At 43.8% G+C, this 18,511-nt stretch overlaps 1 protein-coding gene across 1 annotated transcript in view; it reads right to left on the bottom strand.

Annotated features, from left to right (window-relative positions):
* Positions 1-17,177, bottom strand: part of LOC124711820 (leucine-rich repeat extensin-like protein 3) — a 128,822-nt gene extending 111,645 nt beyond the window's left edge. Inside the window, exon 1 of the mRNA XM_047242047.1 lies at positions 17,033-17,177. Within this exon, the coding sequence (XP_047098003.1) occupies positions 17,033-17,080 (48 nt within the window). The 5' untranslated portion in view covers positions 17,081-17,177. The remainder of the gene's footprint in view (positions 1-17,032) is intronic.
* Between the last annotated feature and the right edge of the window lie 1,334 nt (positions 17,178-18,511).

Raw genomic sequence — 18,511 nt, forward strand, 5'->3', positions numbered from 1 at the left:
ATTGTTGCATAGCATTCCGAGAACGCAGCATCCCTTAAGCCGTTGGCACACGGACCGTGCTGTCGAACGTTAACGTTGAGCGTGCCAAGTTCAACGTGCTGCTGAACGTTCAGAAACGATGCGACTTGTGCATACTGTACGTGGGCCCGAACGTGGTATACGCGATCACAACGCACTCCAGCAGTTGAGGGATGTTTCTAGTTCGTAAATCACACTGTTTACTCAACGGGCGCGCGTGAAATTCCCACGTTAGCTCTGTTAAAACGCACATTTTCTCCATTGTCCACGAAAAGGAAAGTACCATGTCCGATCAATAAGGACACAGGCTTATTAAAGTTCCATTACAAACAGTGCGGTACAAATTTGGAATACTTCTCCGCATGAGATACACATTATTTCATCATTCCCACATTTTAGTAAAACCCCAAGGTCAGTCTTACTTGATCTCTGTTCCTACCCAGTAGCAGAATCTTTGCAACATGTGAATTACGAAGCGTAAAAGAAAAAGCAGCAAACTATCTTTATACAAGTAGTGCAAGCTGTCCTGTAGATTAAGCCAATAGAACAAAGTCAAAAAAAGGTGAACTTATATTTACATAACATCAAATATTATAGCATATAGTGATATTAAACTAATAATAAAGAATCAGTAGCTAATAAATACGCGAATGTTAGGGAAAAAAATTGGAAGTGTTAAGACGCGAACTACCGCCCCAACAAAGACTTATAACTGCTGTAACGTAATATTTGCGGCAGTTCCCAAAAGATAGTGCTTGACGATATTTAGTATAATTTTAAATCACCAAGAACACACGCCACTTGGCCTGCTTAAGACTTCTTTATTGACTTTTGCTTAGCAGCTATCTCTGAATCATCACATCTTTGGTACCAAAGAATAAACAAAAAAACAAATTTAAACATATTACATCATGTTATCAGTAATGAACTATAACTCTTAACGGTCTTGGCAACTTCATAAAATATAAAAATTCCAGTTAGATTCATCACTGTTGCATTTACAGACTCAATACAGGACAGAGACGCTACTCATTACGCTAAACCAACAACAGGCTCCTTGTACTTAATCTTGTGTTACACCTTGAAAAAAACGTCAATCGTAGATAATTATGCTATTAATTGAAATTTGATTATAACAAATTGTGCCAAGAACAATGTGTTTAGGGTGGATCTTCAGTGTGTCGCTGCCTTCAAATAGCCTACTCTCATAATACGCAAGTTACAATAATTCTTTTGCCACGAATATGATGTTTCTCATTATTTTATTGGAACGAATCACACAACTAACAACGAGTTTTCCAGTGATTCTCAGTTTGCTGGTGCTCAGAAACGACATATAGGCTTGAAATGAATGCCAATATGGCGCCTCACAACTCTGTACTGAAGGGAGACGGCGTGCGTGTGACGTAGGTGGCGTTGTGCCATCTCATTGGTCAACGCTCAGACGCACGCTCAGAATATCTGACATGCCAGATATTGCTCTGCACGTTCGGAAAGGCTCCCAAACGTGGTATTCCACGCTATGACGTCAGAAACTCGGCACGCTCAACGCTCAACGCTCGGATGCACGGTCCGTGTGCCGACGGCTTTAGGCACCCTATACGAGACGAGTGGGCAAGACCCAATATTGACAATGGCGTTTTTGTCACCACCAGCGCCACTCCTGTGCGACTGGCATGAAATCTGTATATACATCTTCTTTAAGATGTAGGAACACTCCTATCAACTTTCATTTATGTCGCACAACTCCTTGTTGATGTCAAGTTTTTTCTGCCAGTGTATAGGCTCAATTACTGTTATTAATCGCCCGCCGGGGTGGCCGAGAGGTCCTAGGCGCTACAGTCTCGAACCGCGAGACCACTGCGGTTGCAGGTTCGAATCGTGCCTCGGGCATGGATGTGTGTGATGTCTTTAGGTTGGTTAGGTTTACGAAGTTCTAAGTTCTAGGGGACTGATGACCTTAGAAGTTAAGTCCCATAGAGCTCAGAGCCATTTGAACTATTTGTTATTAATCAATTAAACACTCGCTCAAACATAAAACATAACAGTTCATCAGGAAGTAACAGTATCAAATCTTTGAGGTCGGTAAGGGTCGCAGCAATCTTAAATAACAGAACAGTCGAAACGAAGTATTCTATTGGCGAAGTTATAGTGCACTTATTGTGGCTACTGTTCTGGTAACTCATAACATACTAATTAGTGTAGTTTACCAGTTAATAATAATATACGTACGTATGTGGCCGACCACAGATCTAAACACTACAAATTGCGTTCCGTAGCTTTCATCAACTGAACCAGACAGTTAAAAGTTACGCAACAGTAGAATGAATTAATGAACAATCACGTATCTATGATAAAAGAATTCTCCAACTTGTGTTCTACCAACTTTGTTCTGAACTTCAAACGTAATATACATCCGTAGTCCGCGGACAATTGCACTGCAACTTTCCGAACGCACTGTGTAGGGCTACGAGGGAACATCAAAAAGTAAGTTACACATTATTGTGGCACGCCAAGTAACTTTTACTGAACTCTGCACTGCCATTCAAAGTGACACAGATACATGACACTATTTTTCAGCACCAAGTCTCGGTAAACATCGGTCGAAAGTTTCTACCGATCTTTGACTTCCTCGACGACAGAAATCCAGGTGTTCTTTCAGCTTGCCGTAAAGGTGGAAATCGGGTGGTGCGAAGTCTGGACTTCCCAATTAGCACCACTCACGTTTATCCAGCCATTTCATTACTTACGAGCTTCCAGTATGCTGGAGTAGCTTGGGTCAGCAACTTCTGTTAACCAGTAGAACGAAAAACCAGTCCAAGCTGCAAATTTTTACTTTTTATTCCTTCGATGACTAGTTTCGGACCGAGACACATTTTCAAGTCATCATAAAACTAAAAAATAAACTCCTCCCGAAAAAGCCATGAAGGCCCAACGGTGCCGACCGGCCGCCGTGTCATCCTCAGTCCACAGGCGTCACTGGATGCGGATATGGAGGGGCATGTGGTCAGCACACAGCTCTCCGGGCCGTATGTCAGTTTCTGAGACCGGAGCCGCTACTTCTCAATCAAGTAGCTCCTCAGTTTGCCTCACAAGAGCTGAGTGCACCCCGCTTGCCAACAGTACACGGCAGACCGGATGGTCACCCATCCAAGTGCTAGCCCAGCCTGACAGAGCTTAACCTCGGTGATCTGACGGGAACCGGTGTTACCACTGTGGCAAGGGCGCTGGCTTCAAGTCATCATAACAAAGTCGAAAATGGTATTTCCGAAGATGTCAAAAATATGCAATGAACATTTATCTGCGTGCACTGTAAATTTTCATTGCAAAATTTTGACATATTCAGAAATGCCAATTTCGACTTTGTTATGATGATTTGAAAATGGTTCAAATGGCTGTGAGCACTATGGGACTTAACATCTTAGGTCATCAGCCCCCTAGAACGTAGAACTACCTAAACCTAACTAACCTAAGGACATCACACACATCCATGCCCGAGGGAAGATTCGAACCTGCGACCGTAGCGGTCGCGCGGTTCCAGACTGATGCGCCTAGAACCGCTCGGCCACTCCGGCCGGCAGTCTTGAAAATGGGTCTCGACACGAAACTAGTTAATGAATGAATAAAAAGTAAAAATTTGCAACTTGGACTCTTTTTCGTTCAACCATTTTATTACGCCTGTACGGGATGTTGTCTTTGGTCTGCATACCACCAGCATTTCGTGGTGAACCTGTGTGCAATTTAGACATTTTGTCCACAAGAATCGTATTGTTCCGCGTACGTTGCCGGTAGCAGCGCCATTTCAATTGCACACTCCATTGCACCTGTAGCCCATACCGTAGCAGAACTACCGGGTGGTTGTAATTAAAGTGCAGCTGCTCACAGAGGTTCAGTGTAGGCTGTAATATTCTAGTGTGTTAATGCGGAACCGATTTATGCTGAAAAAAAGGTTCCAGTTTTGGCCACCAGATGTATACCTGGCGCTGTACAGTATCTCGTCGACGTCTGTGTAAGCGGCGGTTAATAATAAAATCATCATTATGGCGTTCTTACTTGTTTCACCTTTTGTACCCACATCCCGTTCCCACTGCATTAATATGGAAACATTTCTATGCGTCTTTCTTGCATTCACAATGCCAGATTTGCACCTGGTGTCTATAACTGGAACTAATTTTTTCCAGCGTAGATCGGTTCCGTGTTAACGCTCTAGAATACCTACCAAGTTTTTCTGTCATACAATAATTTCAGCGCACACTGGACCTCTGTGAGTAGCTGTACTTTGATTATAACCACCCGGTATGTCTGCAGGAAACCCGGAATGTGTATTCTCTTCTGTGCAACGCACTATTTTTTTTATGCAGCGGTCTTAACATGGGACGACTTGTGTAGTTTACTTTCTGAAGTCTCTTCGAATAGCTTGTAGGGCGTACTACCCCATAAATAGTGGCGTGACGCAGTTCTCCGTAGCCCACACGCGTCGCTGATTCTCTGGAACATTCGAAGCTGAGCGTGCCATTTTCGGTTGGAAGCATAGTCCTGTTTTTCTGCCAGTAATGACCTAGCGGTATTGTTCACAGGCGTTTGTGCAAGGAAGGAGCCGCTGTTGATGTTTCGCGTGGCAGGGTCGTACACAGTCGATCCAAGCATAAAATATACGAACAGTTTGTAGATGTTTATAAAATATGAGTCTGGACGTTTTACGTCGAGTGGGAGGAAACAGTGAATGATTAATCTGTTTATTCGCGGAGGGTGCGCGTAATCGCAGATGAAATCAGTGGATAACTCAGTATCGCCGTACTTAGCCGGATGCATCCCTTGGCGGACTGTATTACTATTTGCACTATTATTAAGGTTGTTGTAAGCTTTTATTACTGTGACAGTTTAATATGGCAAAGCAGTACCGCAACGGCAAATTTCAGCGTGAAAGTGCAACTATTTTTAACTACTAGTATGAGCGTTGTTAGGTCTAGCTATTGTTAGGAAGTGTGTCTCTTATGACCTCAATAAACGAAGTAAAGGGTATGAGGTGTTATCTTTTCGATGCATCCTTTTTCACTTAAAGTTGAAAACTGTTAAACTGTTTCAATTAAGATTTTGCAAAATATGGGGGGGGGGGGGAAGAGGCTACAAGATCTTTCTTTATTATTCTACGAATGCGGAAGCTGCGTTCTGTATACAGAATTTAACTACTGGCCGCCTTATGGAAATTTTAAATGTCGCTGTCACCAGAGAGCATGGCTATTGTATATGTCACTCTGTAGGCACGAGAACAGTGCTTGTCTGTACATACGATTTACTTATGTTACAAGTATGACTTCGAAGCTGACGTTTCCTTTCGTAGGTAACTGACAATTGACAAAGTGTCCTCTTATCTCTTATCTTAGACACTGTTCCGTATATCTTGATCTCAAGAAGTCCAGTAACGGCCGGAACTAGTTATCAGATTTTTTGTGTACGATCTTGGCTGGTAAGGGTTTCATTAAAAAAAATCAACATTCATTCAAATAAGACAAATTTTATCGAACATCTTGCTTGTTTAGGCAGTTATCAGCGCATATATATATATATATATATATATATATATATATATATATATATATATATATATATATATAAAATGTAGGAAATGTATAACATGAATGCTGAGTTATTGGTTGAAATGGCTCTGAGCACTATGGGACTTAACAGCTATGGTCATCAGTCCCCTAGAACTTAGAACTACTTAAACCTAACTAACCTAAGGACAGCACACAAAACCCAGTCATCATGCTGACTTATTGACCGGACTATGGTCACGGTAGTCAAATCTGCAATTGTAATGCCAACATTACATAGCATACATTTTTCGAAAATTTAATTATGCTCCTTGGATTTCGAAAAACGTATGCTATGTAATGTTGGTTTTATAATTGTTGGAGTGAAACTGGTCTGTAAATAAATTGCATTAGAGTCAGTTCTTGTGTTATGCATTTCCTACATTACAAACTAAAACGTCTGAAAAGTTCTCCGCTTCGTAGCGGGATATTTGCTCCTATATCATAAGGTTTTTCTGACGGCGTTGCATCCCTATATACAGCTGTGATAGGTCGTTTCAAAAAGATTATTCCTTCTCATTACTGTTTCTTCTATATGAACGAAAGTAGAAACTTGGGCTGAATGTTCTCTTACGTATCGCAACTTGATGCCACAAGCTATGGTTTATGTGGATGCTGGTGGAGATCTTATTTGAGGCAGCAGCCTCGCTGCCATGTCGTTCATTACCCAACATGTATCAGAGCGGGAGAGTGGTAACACAGCAACAACAGGCGTTATGGGTTCTTCGTTTCAACAGGTGCGGTTCAGTTGCAATGTGCGGTGTGGTTTTTGGCGAGAGTACCGCACAGCACCTCCTTGGGCCTCAAGTGTCTCCCATTATACAATTGACTTCCCCATCTTATAGAACGGTTCCTCCTGCCTTTGCTTTTTTTTCTTTTGGACTGACGCTTGTGAAACGTTTAGTCTGCATGCCTCCCATTCCAACAACTTTAAGCGAACTGCGACACCCCGCATTGCGACAGAAGTGAGCGAAGTAACTCCTGTCATTCTCGCAAAGGTATGGGAGGAGTTTGACTGTCGTCTGGAAGTTTTCCACGGCTCCGGTGTGGAGGGCACACTGAATATTTATTAAAGGTAAATAGCAGCTTCGATCCTAAGCATAATTATAAATACAGTCGTGTGCAAAACATAAAGAAGAAAGTAACTTCCGTATGATATGTCACTGCCATGCAACACAGCTCGATGAAACCTGGACCGTACATAGAAAGAACTCTAAAGCATTGTGCAGAAAGTAACTATAAGAAATATGCAATGACCCGAGCAAAAATGACACTTTTGTTCGAAGGCAATGACTGTCCCTAAGACACCGCGATCCATGATGGCCGCTTGGCATTAAAAAGGCGCAACTTCGTCCTTATTCCGCTGTGTGATCATCGTGGACGGCAGTGCATGCTCTGTAATGCGTTCTCATGCTGACTACAAGGTTGGTTAAGTTCATGTGGCGGGTAGTTCCATTCCTCCACGACCGTGGTTGTCAGCTGCTGAACGGTCGTTGGAGCATGTGGGCGCGCTTGAATACGTCTCCCAAAGCATCCCACTCGTGTTCGATTTAAATCGGACCCGGAGCAACGGGGATGTCAGTCCATTCGCCGAATATCCTCTCATTCTGAGAGCTCCTCCACTAGTGCATTTCGAAGAGGTCGCTCATTGTTCAAAATGGTTCAAATGGCTCTGAGCACTATGGGACTTAACATCTGAGGTCATCAGTCCCCTTGAACTTAGAACTACTTAAACCTAACTAACCTAAGGACATCACACACATCCATGCCCGAGGCAGGATTCGAACCTGCGACCGTAGCGGTCACGCGGTTCCAAACTGAAGCGCTTAGAACCGCACGGCCACACCGGCCGGCGTCGCTCATTGTCATCCATAAAAATGAAGTAGGGGCCGAATGTACTGCTGAAAAGACGAACATGGGCTAGGACTACACTGTCACAGTAACGTCCACTGGTGAATGTACCGTGTTCAGTAAAAAGAAAAAAAGGTTCAAATGGCTCTAAGCACTTTGGGACTTAACATCTGAGGTCATCAGACTTAGAACTACGTAAATCTAACTAACCTAAGGACGTCACACACAGCCATGCCCGAAGCAGGATTCGAACCGGCGACCGTAGCAGCAGCGCGGTTCCGGACTGAAGCGCCTAGAACCACTCGTCCATTTGGTAGTCAGTAGACCGATGCAACATATACATCCTCACACCATAATATCTTTTTACGAGCACTACCAAAACGATCGTGTTTGAAAATGCTGGACGTACCCTCGTGGGAACAAGTACTGCACCCAGGAATATTATCGGACATGAGCGTTTTGGGTGTACAGGAGTTATGGTGTGGTGAGGCTTCATGTTTCATGGGCGTATGACCTACAAACAATTAAACACGGTACACTCACCGATCGATGTTACTGTGACGCTGTACTCCTTCCTCATACGTGACTTTTTAAGAATTCCTTCTTTCCTGATTTCATTTTTATGGATGGCTATGCGCGGCCGCATCGAACTGCACATGTGGGGGAGCACCTGGAACGAGAGTTTATTCGGCGAATGGACTGGCCTGTCCGTTCCTCGGACGTAAATCGTATCGAGCTTGTGACAAATGCGTTGGCAAGAGGAATGGAGGAGGGCTCTGAGAACTATGGCACTTAACGTCCGAGGTCATCAGTCCCCTACAACATAGAACTACTTAAACCTAACTAACCTAAGCACATCACACACATCCATGCCCGAGGCGGGATTCGAACCTGCGACCGTAGCAGTCACGCGGTTCCGGACTGAAGCGCCTACAACCGCACGGCCACCGCGGCCGGCAGGAATGGAGGAAATAGACGCCCTAGCATAACGACTCCTTACCTATCTTGCGGCCAGAAAGGGATCATGCTGCACAGCGTATGTCCGTGGTGATCACACACCCTTTTAAGAGCCATGTCCCACCTGTTGTAATAGCCAGAGGACCATCATGAATCACGGTGATTTTACACTACTGGCCTTTAAAATTGCTACACCACGAAGATGACGTACTATAGACACGAAATTTAACCGCCAGCAAGAAGATGCTGTGATATGCAAATGATTAGCTTTTCAGAGCATTCACACAAGGTTGGCGCCAGTGGCGACACCTACAACGTGCTAACATAAGGAAAGTTTCCAACCGATTTCTCATACACAAACAGCAGTTGACCGGCGTTACCGGGTGAAACGTTGTTGTGATGTCTCGTGTAAGGAGGAGAAATGCGTACCATCACGTTTCCGACTTTGATAAAGGTCGGATTGCAGCCTATCGCAATTGCGGTTTATCGTATCGCGACATTGCTGCTCGCGTTGGTCGAGATCCAATGGCCGGCCGGAGTGGCCGAGCGGTTAAAGGCGCTACAGTCTGGAACCGCACGACCGCTACGGTCGCAGGTTCGAACCCTGCCTCAGGCATGGATGTGTGTGATGTCCCTAGGTTAGTTAGGTTTAAGTAGTTCTAAGTTCTAGGGGACATATGACCACAGCAGTTGAGTCCCATAGTGCTCAGAGCCATTTGAACCATTTTTTGAGATCCAATGACTGTAAGCAAAATATGGAATCGGTGGGTTCAGGAGGGTAATACGGAACGCCGTGCTGGATCCCAACAGCCTCGTATCATTAGCAGTCGAGATGACAGGCATCTTATCCGCATGGCTGTAACGGATCGTGCAGCCATGTCTCGATCCCTGAGGCAACAGATGGGGACGTTTCCAAGACAACAACCAGCTGCACGAACAGTTCGACGACGTTTGCAGCAGCATGGATTATTAGCTCGGAGGCCATGGCTGCGGTTACCCTTGACGCTGCATCACAGACAGGATCGCCTGCGAGAGTGTACTCAACAAGGAACCTGGGTGCACGAATGGCAAAACGTCATTTTTTTTCGGATGAATCCAGGTTCTGATGGTGGCATCCGTGTTTGGCGACATCGCGGTGAACGCACATTGGAAGCGTGTATTCGTCATCGCCATACTGGCGTATCATACTGCGTGATGGTATGGGGTGCCATTGGTTACACGTCTCGGTCACCTCTTTTTTGCATCGACGGCACTTTGAACAGTGGACGTTACATTTCAGATGTGTTACGACCCGCACGACTGCATGTTGCAGGTGCTGTACGGGCCTTTCTGGATACAGAAAATGTTCGACTGCTGCCCTGGCCAGTACATTCTTGAGATCTCTCACCAATTGAAAACGTCTGGTCAATGGTGGCCGAGCAACTGGCTCGTCACAATATGCCAGTCACTACTCTTGATGAACTGTGGTATCATGTTGAAGCTGCATGGGCAGCTGTACCTGTACACGCTATCCAAGCTGTGTTTGACTCAATGCCCAGGCGTAACAAGGCCGTTATTACGGCCAGAGGTGGTTGTTGTGGGTACTTATTTCTCGGGCTCTATGCACCCAAATTGCGTGAAAATGTAATCACATGTCTTTTCTAGTATAATATATTTGTCCAATGAATACCCGTTTATCATCTGCATTTCTTCTTGGTGCAGCAATTTTAATGGCCAGTAGTGTAGTATTACTGTCTTCGAACAAAAGTGCCATTTCTGTTCGTCTCATTGCGTAGTTGTTTCAACTACCTTCTGTATCACACTGTGGCATTATTTTCACGATTTGTCTTTCGCGCGGTCTGAGGCGTCTTGTCACGGTCCGGGCGGCTGACCCCGTCGGAAGTTCGAGTCCTCCTTCGGGCGTGGGTGTGTGTGTCGTCCTTAGCGTAAGTTAGTTGAAGTTAGATTAAATAGTGTGTAAGGTTAGGGACCGATGACCTCAGCAGTTTGGTCCCATAAGACCTTACCACAAATTTCCAAATTTATCTTTCTTTGTTATTTATGAGTGACACATCATGCGGGAGATACTTCCGTCCTCAAGTACTGCACACCAGTGTAAAACCTCTTAGTTGTATGTGCAAATATTTAGAAGATGTGCTATTGTTAAACTTGATGGTCTTTTCGAAGATAAGAAGTTTGTACTTCTACGCGTAAGTTGAAATTCACCGCAAGTTCCTATCGACATGCTATTGGAAGTCCTGATGCTGTGAAACAGAATGAACGTTTTTAGAACGTCCTGCACATATACATCGGCATCTGCACTCATCGAATCACTGTCGGGTGTGTGACAGATGTTTCGTTTTATATCGAAGAATAGTTTAGGGTTTCTTCCCTTTCATTCGCGGATAGAGGGCAGGAAGAAAGATTATTTGTATTTTATCTGCACGAGCCTTAAGGCTGACGACTATTTGCTGTTTGTGCCATGAAATACAGTTTTTGTAATTTTCTTTAACGTAAAAGTAGCGGTCCTATTCCTTGGCGCATAGCCGAAGCTACCTTCGTTTCTGTTGATGTCTCGCTTTTTAAAAGGACGTACTTGTTTCTTATACCTAGTAATCACTTGGTTATTCCACAAAGGAATCAAAGACATCAGACATTAGCTGCCAGTGAGCATTGATTTTTGTCAAGGCGGCAAGTTGAAAATCTGTTCCGGACCGGGATTCGAATTCCGGTCTCCTGCTTACTATGCAGATGCTCCGACCACTACGCCACCTGGACGCAGTGGTCTTCACAACCGCACAGACTACCTCAGTACGACTGCTGTCAGACCGTAATTCTCAACTTTTACCACACACTACTGATATAGTCCCCCGCCCATTAGCGTCATTACTCGCGGCATCTCCCCGATTCTGCTGAGTTCGAGTTTGGTGTGCATTTGCACTGAAGGGATCATTGGCCGTCATCACCGTAATTGTATTGTGGTGTCTATTCTTTCGGGCAAGTCTTGATTAGTAGGGGCTGCCGATAGAACAGGCACCACCTATACATAGCCATTTGTTCCCATATTCAGTAAGCGTCGTACTTAATCGATGATTTTCTGCTTGTCGACATTACGATACTAGCCTGAACTCCGCTGTCCACAGCCTTCTGGGTTCCGTAATCTAAACGAGCAAGCTGAGAGTTTCACGCGATAGGTGTTTTGCAGCAAATTGCAGTCACTAAGGTAAGTGCCACTACTGATCCTTCCACGAACAGTACCTCTACTAGTGATAGCGACGCTTCAGCCGAAGATGACGACTGTAATAAAACAATGAAGTCTTAACAGACTAAGCAGGATTCAAATCCAGGCTTGGTCACTTTTGTTTAGGTTTACTACAGTTCTTTAGTTTAAATTTCCAGTTCCTGTTAGCGCTGGGTGAATGTACAGGGATTGGTCAAAAATGACGGAACACCGCGAGAAATGCATGCTTGAACTTAAATGCAGGTACTATCTAAGTCTGCAGGTTGCGCTGGAGTATATGACCACTAACGGCACCTGTGCCATGTCCTCAATACGTTGCAAGTGTCGGCCGTGGTCAGAACAGCGTTCTGTGTAGCTGTGAGTGCGTTATGCCGGAGCTAAGTGAATTCAAACATGGGCAAATTGTTGGTTATCGTATGGTGGGTCTTTCCGTAACCAAGCGAGACGAAATGTTTGGTGTTTCAAGAGATACCGTACCGAAGATTTGCACTGCATACAGGGAAAACCGAAAAAAATCAGCTGTTAGTTCACGACGCGAACGAAACTGTGTGTTGAGTGATCGTGACAGACGATGTTGAAGCGTTGTTTTTATAACGAAAAATAAGACGACGGCAAGCTCCTGCAGAACGGAATGCCGCATTGCCGTACCCGAGGGGAGCTCCATGGCGAGTGAAAAGCAGGGCGAGCTGGAACTCTAAAACCACGCATCAGTGATGCATGTGTCTCTAATAGCAGGAAAATATGATATCGAAGCCATAACACCTAATGTAAATGTCGTGTGACTAGGGCCTCCCGTCGGGTAGACCCTTCGCCGGGTGCAAGTCTTCGATTTGACGCCACTTCTAAGCTTGCTCGTCGATGGGATGAAATGATGATGATTAGGACAACACAACACCGTGTCCCTGACCGGAGAAAATCTCCGACCTAGCCGGGAATCGAACCTGGACCCTTAGGATTGACATTCTGTCGCACTGACCACTTTTTTTTTTAAATTTCAATTTGTTCGCTTTTGTTCGTTGCATCCGCTGGGGCCGGACGTCGTAAGACATCCGTTTAAGTTCGTTGTTGATCGATTAACTCAGTTTTTTTATTACAGAGGGGAGCTAACCCTCTGACCGAACACGCTGAGCTACCGTGCCGGCACCACTCAGCTACCGGAGGGCGGACAACTATAAGGCCTGAAGATGGAGAAATGGAAGAATGTCATGTGGTAGGATGAGTCTTGTTTCACACTGATTCCAACTTCTGGCAGAGATTACTACCCTAGAGTGGAACATGGCGGTGATTCGGTGAGGTATTCCTTGGGTTCCCTGGGAACTTTGCAATGTCGCATTACTGTGAAGTATTATGTGACTATAAGGCTGATCAGGTACATCGTAAGGTGTTCGTTCCCCAAAAGGTGATGGTGTATTCCAAACCGACAGGGCCCCTGTTCACGCACCTCCAATCGTCCAGGACTGGTTTCGTGAACACGAGGATGAGTTGTCGCATTTCCTATGTCCATCAAAGTCACCAGATCTAAATATTATTGAATCTTAGGGGCCTGCTTTGGAGAGAAGACTGAGCGATAGCTATTCACCTCCATCGTCGTTATCTGAACTTGCCACTGTTGTCGAGGAATAAAGGTACAAAATTACCTTCAAAACCATATGTGATCTGTATTTGTCCATTTCGTGACTACTGGGAGCTGTTTTGAATGCCAACAAGTTCTATACACAGCATAGAAGCTTTTAGAGCGCACGCATGTGTGTGTTATGTTGAAAGATATTATTATTTTTTTCTTTCTTCATTTTTTTCTTTGTGTACCTGTTTTGTTTAAAAATGTATGTTCCAACCGTATATTAAAAAGTGTTATAAAAGTTATTAGGAAGGACACGGTTATTCATAGATTTACATCGATGATACGCGTCTGTTCATCATTTCGCCCGCGGCGAGAATCCTGCATCAGGAGGTTCGAAGCAGAGAAGAGCAATTTGCACGAGCAGCGGAGGGGCGATCATGTGTCTGCATTTTCATAATCAGCGCTACGCACGGTGGAACTAATGCGAAGCGGTACGTAACTCAAAAATCTGAGTATTGATCTTAGATGTATTGACATTGAAAGTCTGTTGATATTAGTACCAGTTAGAGTTCACCCAGGATATGTGTACAGATTTATAAATTACCGTCTAATTTCTTTCAATTATTCCTTCCAATAATTTTTTTAATTATTCAAGCAGCAATTATTAATCAGTTTCTGTTATTTTGCCCCCCCCCCACTCATATGCCACTATTCAGTTTGTATGTGTGTGTGTTTGTGTGTGTGTGTGTTCATGTTTCTAAAAGACAAAAAAATTACATATTTACATTGGCTATCATAGCCATTTCAGGACTTTTGTTGGGACAATAAGTATGTGAAAGACTTCTTCTGCCAATTCACTGTGACCGACGTGACTGTGACATCATTCCATACTCGAGTACTGCTCTACTCAAAGCCAGTAACACACCCAAAGTGCGTCCGTCATTATACCTCATCGCTTTTGAGTGTGTTTGTGTAGCTCAGTTACGGCCAAGTACGTGTAACACAGTATCTCAGAAGTACTCCATGCACAGGACTTCCCACTGACTGCAGACTTAAGGTTTTGATGTGAGCGAGTGGATTCTTGAAATACCACCATCGCTTAGAGTCAACCGTTGCGACAAATAAAGTGCCTACGACAGGGTGCAAAACTGTGTCAGAGTAGTTCGATAAAGAGCAGACACACATTAGTTTAATTGAGGCGAATAAGGAAAATACTTCCTGGAAGTCTTACAAGAAGATGAAATTTCTGAGCAGCCTGTGTTCATAACACACTGCAACAGAATTTTAGAGTAATTAATACTTAACTATACTATAATTTAGTAAGATATTATATATTATCATGCATTTATGAACGTTAGAATTCAAGCGGAGTTTAATATCAGGCAATCGACGTCGAAAGTCGGGCTGGATCTGCGTATCAGGATTTCAGTCCATTTGTCAGTTATGTCCAAAGGACGAGTGAGGAGAGAAACACGGTGCAGTCCTCATCGCTGAAAAATATCCCAAAACAAAATTTGCAAATTCGGTTTGGATTTTGCTATTACCGTATACGACAGCTTTTTGCTCAACAATCAAGTGAGCAGATGATTTCGTTCTCTTGACTGATTTTCCTATATATGTAATCCTTACTGCAATTCCCTGAGAACTCAGTAAAATTTTTGTCTCAGCTGCCGACTTACATACGATGAAAGTTCCTTCGCCTTTCGGTCTTCGAAACCGATTCGACCGTGCTTAATGCACTCGCGTCTCCGAGACTTTACGCAATTTGTTGGTGACACGGGATAAGAAGAAACACGTAATATTTTAAAATTACTTCATGCTCCTTGTCGTATTTATCAGAGATATATGCCATGTACGCCTATCACTTAAAATAGTTTCGTTTTTCTCTTGCTAAAACCTTGTTACACAAGAAAACAATGATAATGGACGTTCGCCGCTTAACAAATAAGCGCATTGTGCTACTAGCAGGTGTCGTTCTCCTTGAAGTATACTGACTCTTCTAGACAAATCTTTGCATTTAATAACGCTTAATAACATTAGCTGCGAATGATGGAATAGCTATACATACAAATGTGAGCCAAATTGTTAGACAACGATTAGTTCTGACCCTGGGATAAATATATTGAATTACAACGACTTGTCGAAAACACCTCCTCTTTTTTTAAAAATTGACGTAATGCAAAAGGTAACTTTGCAATCTCTTAAATCAATTTTAAATTTTTATGTAACTGTTTATTACGTCCAAGATCGCTAAAAAATTACAATTTTCGCATTACTGGTTTCAGCACTAGCGTTTCGCGGCAAAAATGTCGAAAAAATAGATTTGGACAATTATATGCTGAAGAAGGGAATGCACTTTATTGCCTTGGGTATGACCCTTAGTACATTAATGAGCTGAAAACAAATTGTATGGCTTTTTCAAAAGGTGCTAGACAAATAACAGCGTACTAGGGCATTACTGAAGGAAGAGTCAAGAAGTAAAATGTTATGGAGCAGGGACCACAAGTAAAAAGTACAAGGGAAACTAAGGAGTTCAAAGAGTTGAAATAAAATATCTTACAATATTAAGGAATATATGAGAATAGAAAAACACAATCCGAGAAATGCCTTAGATATACAACAAAAATAGCGTCTTCTGAAGACTGTTTTACGACTGCTTTATTTCTCTTCACTAATGTAAGAAATTTCATCAAAACTCGACGGTAAGTATTAGCCGAAGGGAGAAAAGAAACGTCGAGTACCCGAAAACCATATTTATCGATGCAGTACAACACGCAAGTTTTCCAAGGACGTTACTGTGGTTTTCATTATGTACTGTCATTCGCCGCCTGGTGTACGCCTCTCAGCCTAATGGCATTTCGGCAGCTTTAGTTTAGGGTGCATCAAGTGGAGTTGTTCATTTTACATCATTGCTGATGAGAGCGCGTAGAGTGCAGTACCATGTTTGTGGTTTTGCCTATGACAGTGAAGGAGGAGGAGTGTTCAAGCAGTATCGACGCATGGTACACTGTTCCGCATAGCACCAAGAGGCCCTCCGGGTTGACCATCTTTATCTGTCTGATGGATCACCATCAACAGTGTCACACGTGCTCACTTCGTGAGACTCTAGGAGATATTTAGAATTTACCCGGAAGATCTGCACCCAATCTGATGACTGAGTTTACGGTATCATCTCGCCTCTCCTTACCGGCCATCTACTGACAGGCAAAGCGCGACAGCAGCCTTAACCAACAATCCTTGTGCTAAGTTTTTACAGGATAAGCGTCTAACACCACTTCAGCAAGTCACTAGACATATGTATTGCCATCCTCTATTCATGAGACATATCTTAACGTTGTAAAAACTATGTGCGTCCAAACTAAACTGGAGGCTAGAATGACTATCTCTTTGGTAAACATTTTCTTCTATAGACAAGATACAGCTTTCTGGTCGACTAACAATTAAATGGCACAAGTTCCTATCATCAAAAAGGTAAGCATATAGATTGTCTAATGAATACATTTCATTACTGATGCCTGAAAATTATTTTTATTAAAAATGAAAAACTCCTCCAGCTGTGCTTAAGATTTCATATATCGGTACGGTGTGACTGGTTCATGTTCTCACTAGCGTGTCTGTCTAAATTTTTGCCCTGTGTTAGAGACAGTTGCCGGTTCTTATGCCGCATGAGAACTTCCAATGTGTCAGGATGTTCTCTATCATTTCGGGTCAGATAAGTACGAGAATAACAGTCGTAATACATGTGGAATTTACCCGCGTAGTCTTTCTGTTCACAAATGAGACGTTGTTTCCGAGTTGGGAGAGTGAATGAATGGACATCCTTTGGCTTACCATCGCGTGCAGGAGCAGCAGCAATACCAGAACGCTGTGCGGTCTCATCTCGGAGAGGCGCTGGCGTGCTCGTCGTGGCGCTATCGTGAAGCGACTGCCGGCGTCTCCGCGGCGTCCGTCCGAAGTCCCGCGGCTGCGGTGCAGGGGGCGGAGGTGGAGGCGGTTCCCCTACTACGGGGAGGGGGCCTTCGCCGCCGCCGCCTCCGCGACCTGTGCCACACGCCGCGAGCCACGCGCTCCCAGTTCGCGTCGTATTTTCAGCTGACTGCCTTCTGAGAATTCCTTGCGCCTCGTACCTGAAACTCATTAGAAGCTACAATTGATGATGCAGTCGAGTGAGTGAAACGCAGACGGACTCTTACAAGGCTGCTTAAACACTAAACAGGGTTCGTCGCCCAACCGTGCGTTGAAGTCTTCAACGTATCTCACCGGCGCCCTACGATGTCTGTGCACTGGCCGTTAACATGTATGTATATCACCGGTGCTGACGCCTGTGCTGTGCGTATAGAGCCAAGCTAAGAGTACTTCGTGATGTAAATCACGTGTCCGTGTTTCTTCCTCAATGTAACCACTTTATAAGTCTGCTTGTCTTTAGAGTTCTAACGTGTCCACGTATAAGACTGACTGTTTAGATTAAAGTTGTACCAGCTTCCTGCTGCAGTTAAGAAATACTAAGAAAAAATAGTGACGGAAAAGGTACCTAACACTTTCACTTACTGGGTCACAGCCTTACGCGACACCAAAACACACGTTTTATCTTAAAAGTGAAAGTATCCAACAACATAGGTATCTCTTTAGCGGACAATAAATGTGCTCGAACGGTGTACATCGGTAGTTAGTGAGATGTTCTGCGAGTATGGTAAATTTTTGTTGTTTTCAGAGGATTTACGTGGAATCGGTGTGGCCGAGCGGTTCTAGGCGCTACGGTCACAGTTTCGAATCCTGCCTTGGGCATGGAGTGTGTGCTGTCCTTAGGTTAGCTAGGTTTCAGTAGTTCTAAGTTCTAGAGGACTGATAACCTTAGAAGTTAAGTCCCATAGTGCTCAGAGCCATTTGAACTATTTTTTTACGTGGAATGCCTAGTTGCTGGAAGATGCCATTATAATTTGTCATCGTCCAAAATAGTGGAAACTCAAATAACTATGCTCTGCAGCAACTATGAAGATACGTGACTGCGTGGATACATTTTATTCACATTAACGGTTATTCGAAAGGCACAGCACAGTAATGTGCAACTACTGATCGTTTCGTGTCAGATGTTCTGAGGCTGAAGAAGCCACACTCAGTAATTCGAGTTCTTGTGAGGATAAAGGACACACTGTGCAGAGTTTCACCATGGAGGTAAATCGGCGTATTCAGCTGATGTTATAATTAAAGCTCAGCACATTATTGAGAGTTAACATACTTCAGATCATATTAAAACTAAAATAATTCATTCGAATCGAACAGCGCTGTTTTTCATTCCCCGTAGACAAAGTA

This window comes from Schistocerca piceifrons, chromosome 8 (genome assembly GCF_021461385.2).
Source record: "Schistocerca piceifrons isolate TAMUIC-IGC-003096 chromosome 8, iqSchPice1.1, whole genome shotgun sequence".
Classification (NCBI taxonomy): Eukaryota; Metazoa; Arthropoda; class Insecta; order Orthoptera; family Acrididae; genus Schistocerca; species Schistocerca piceifrons.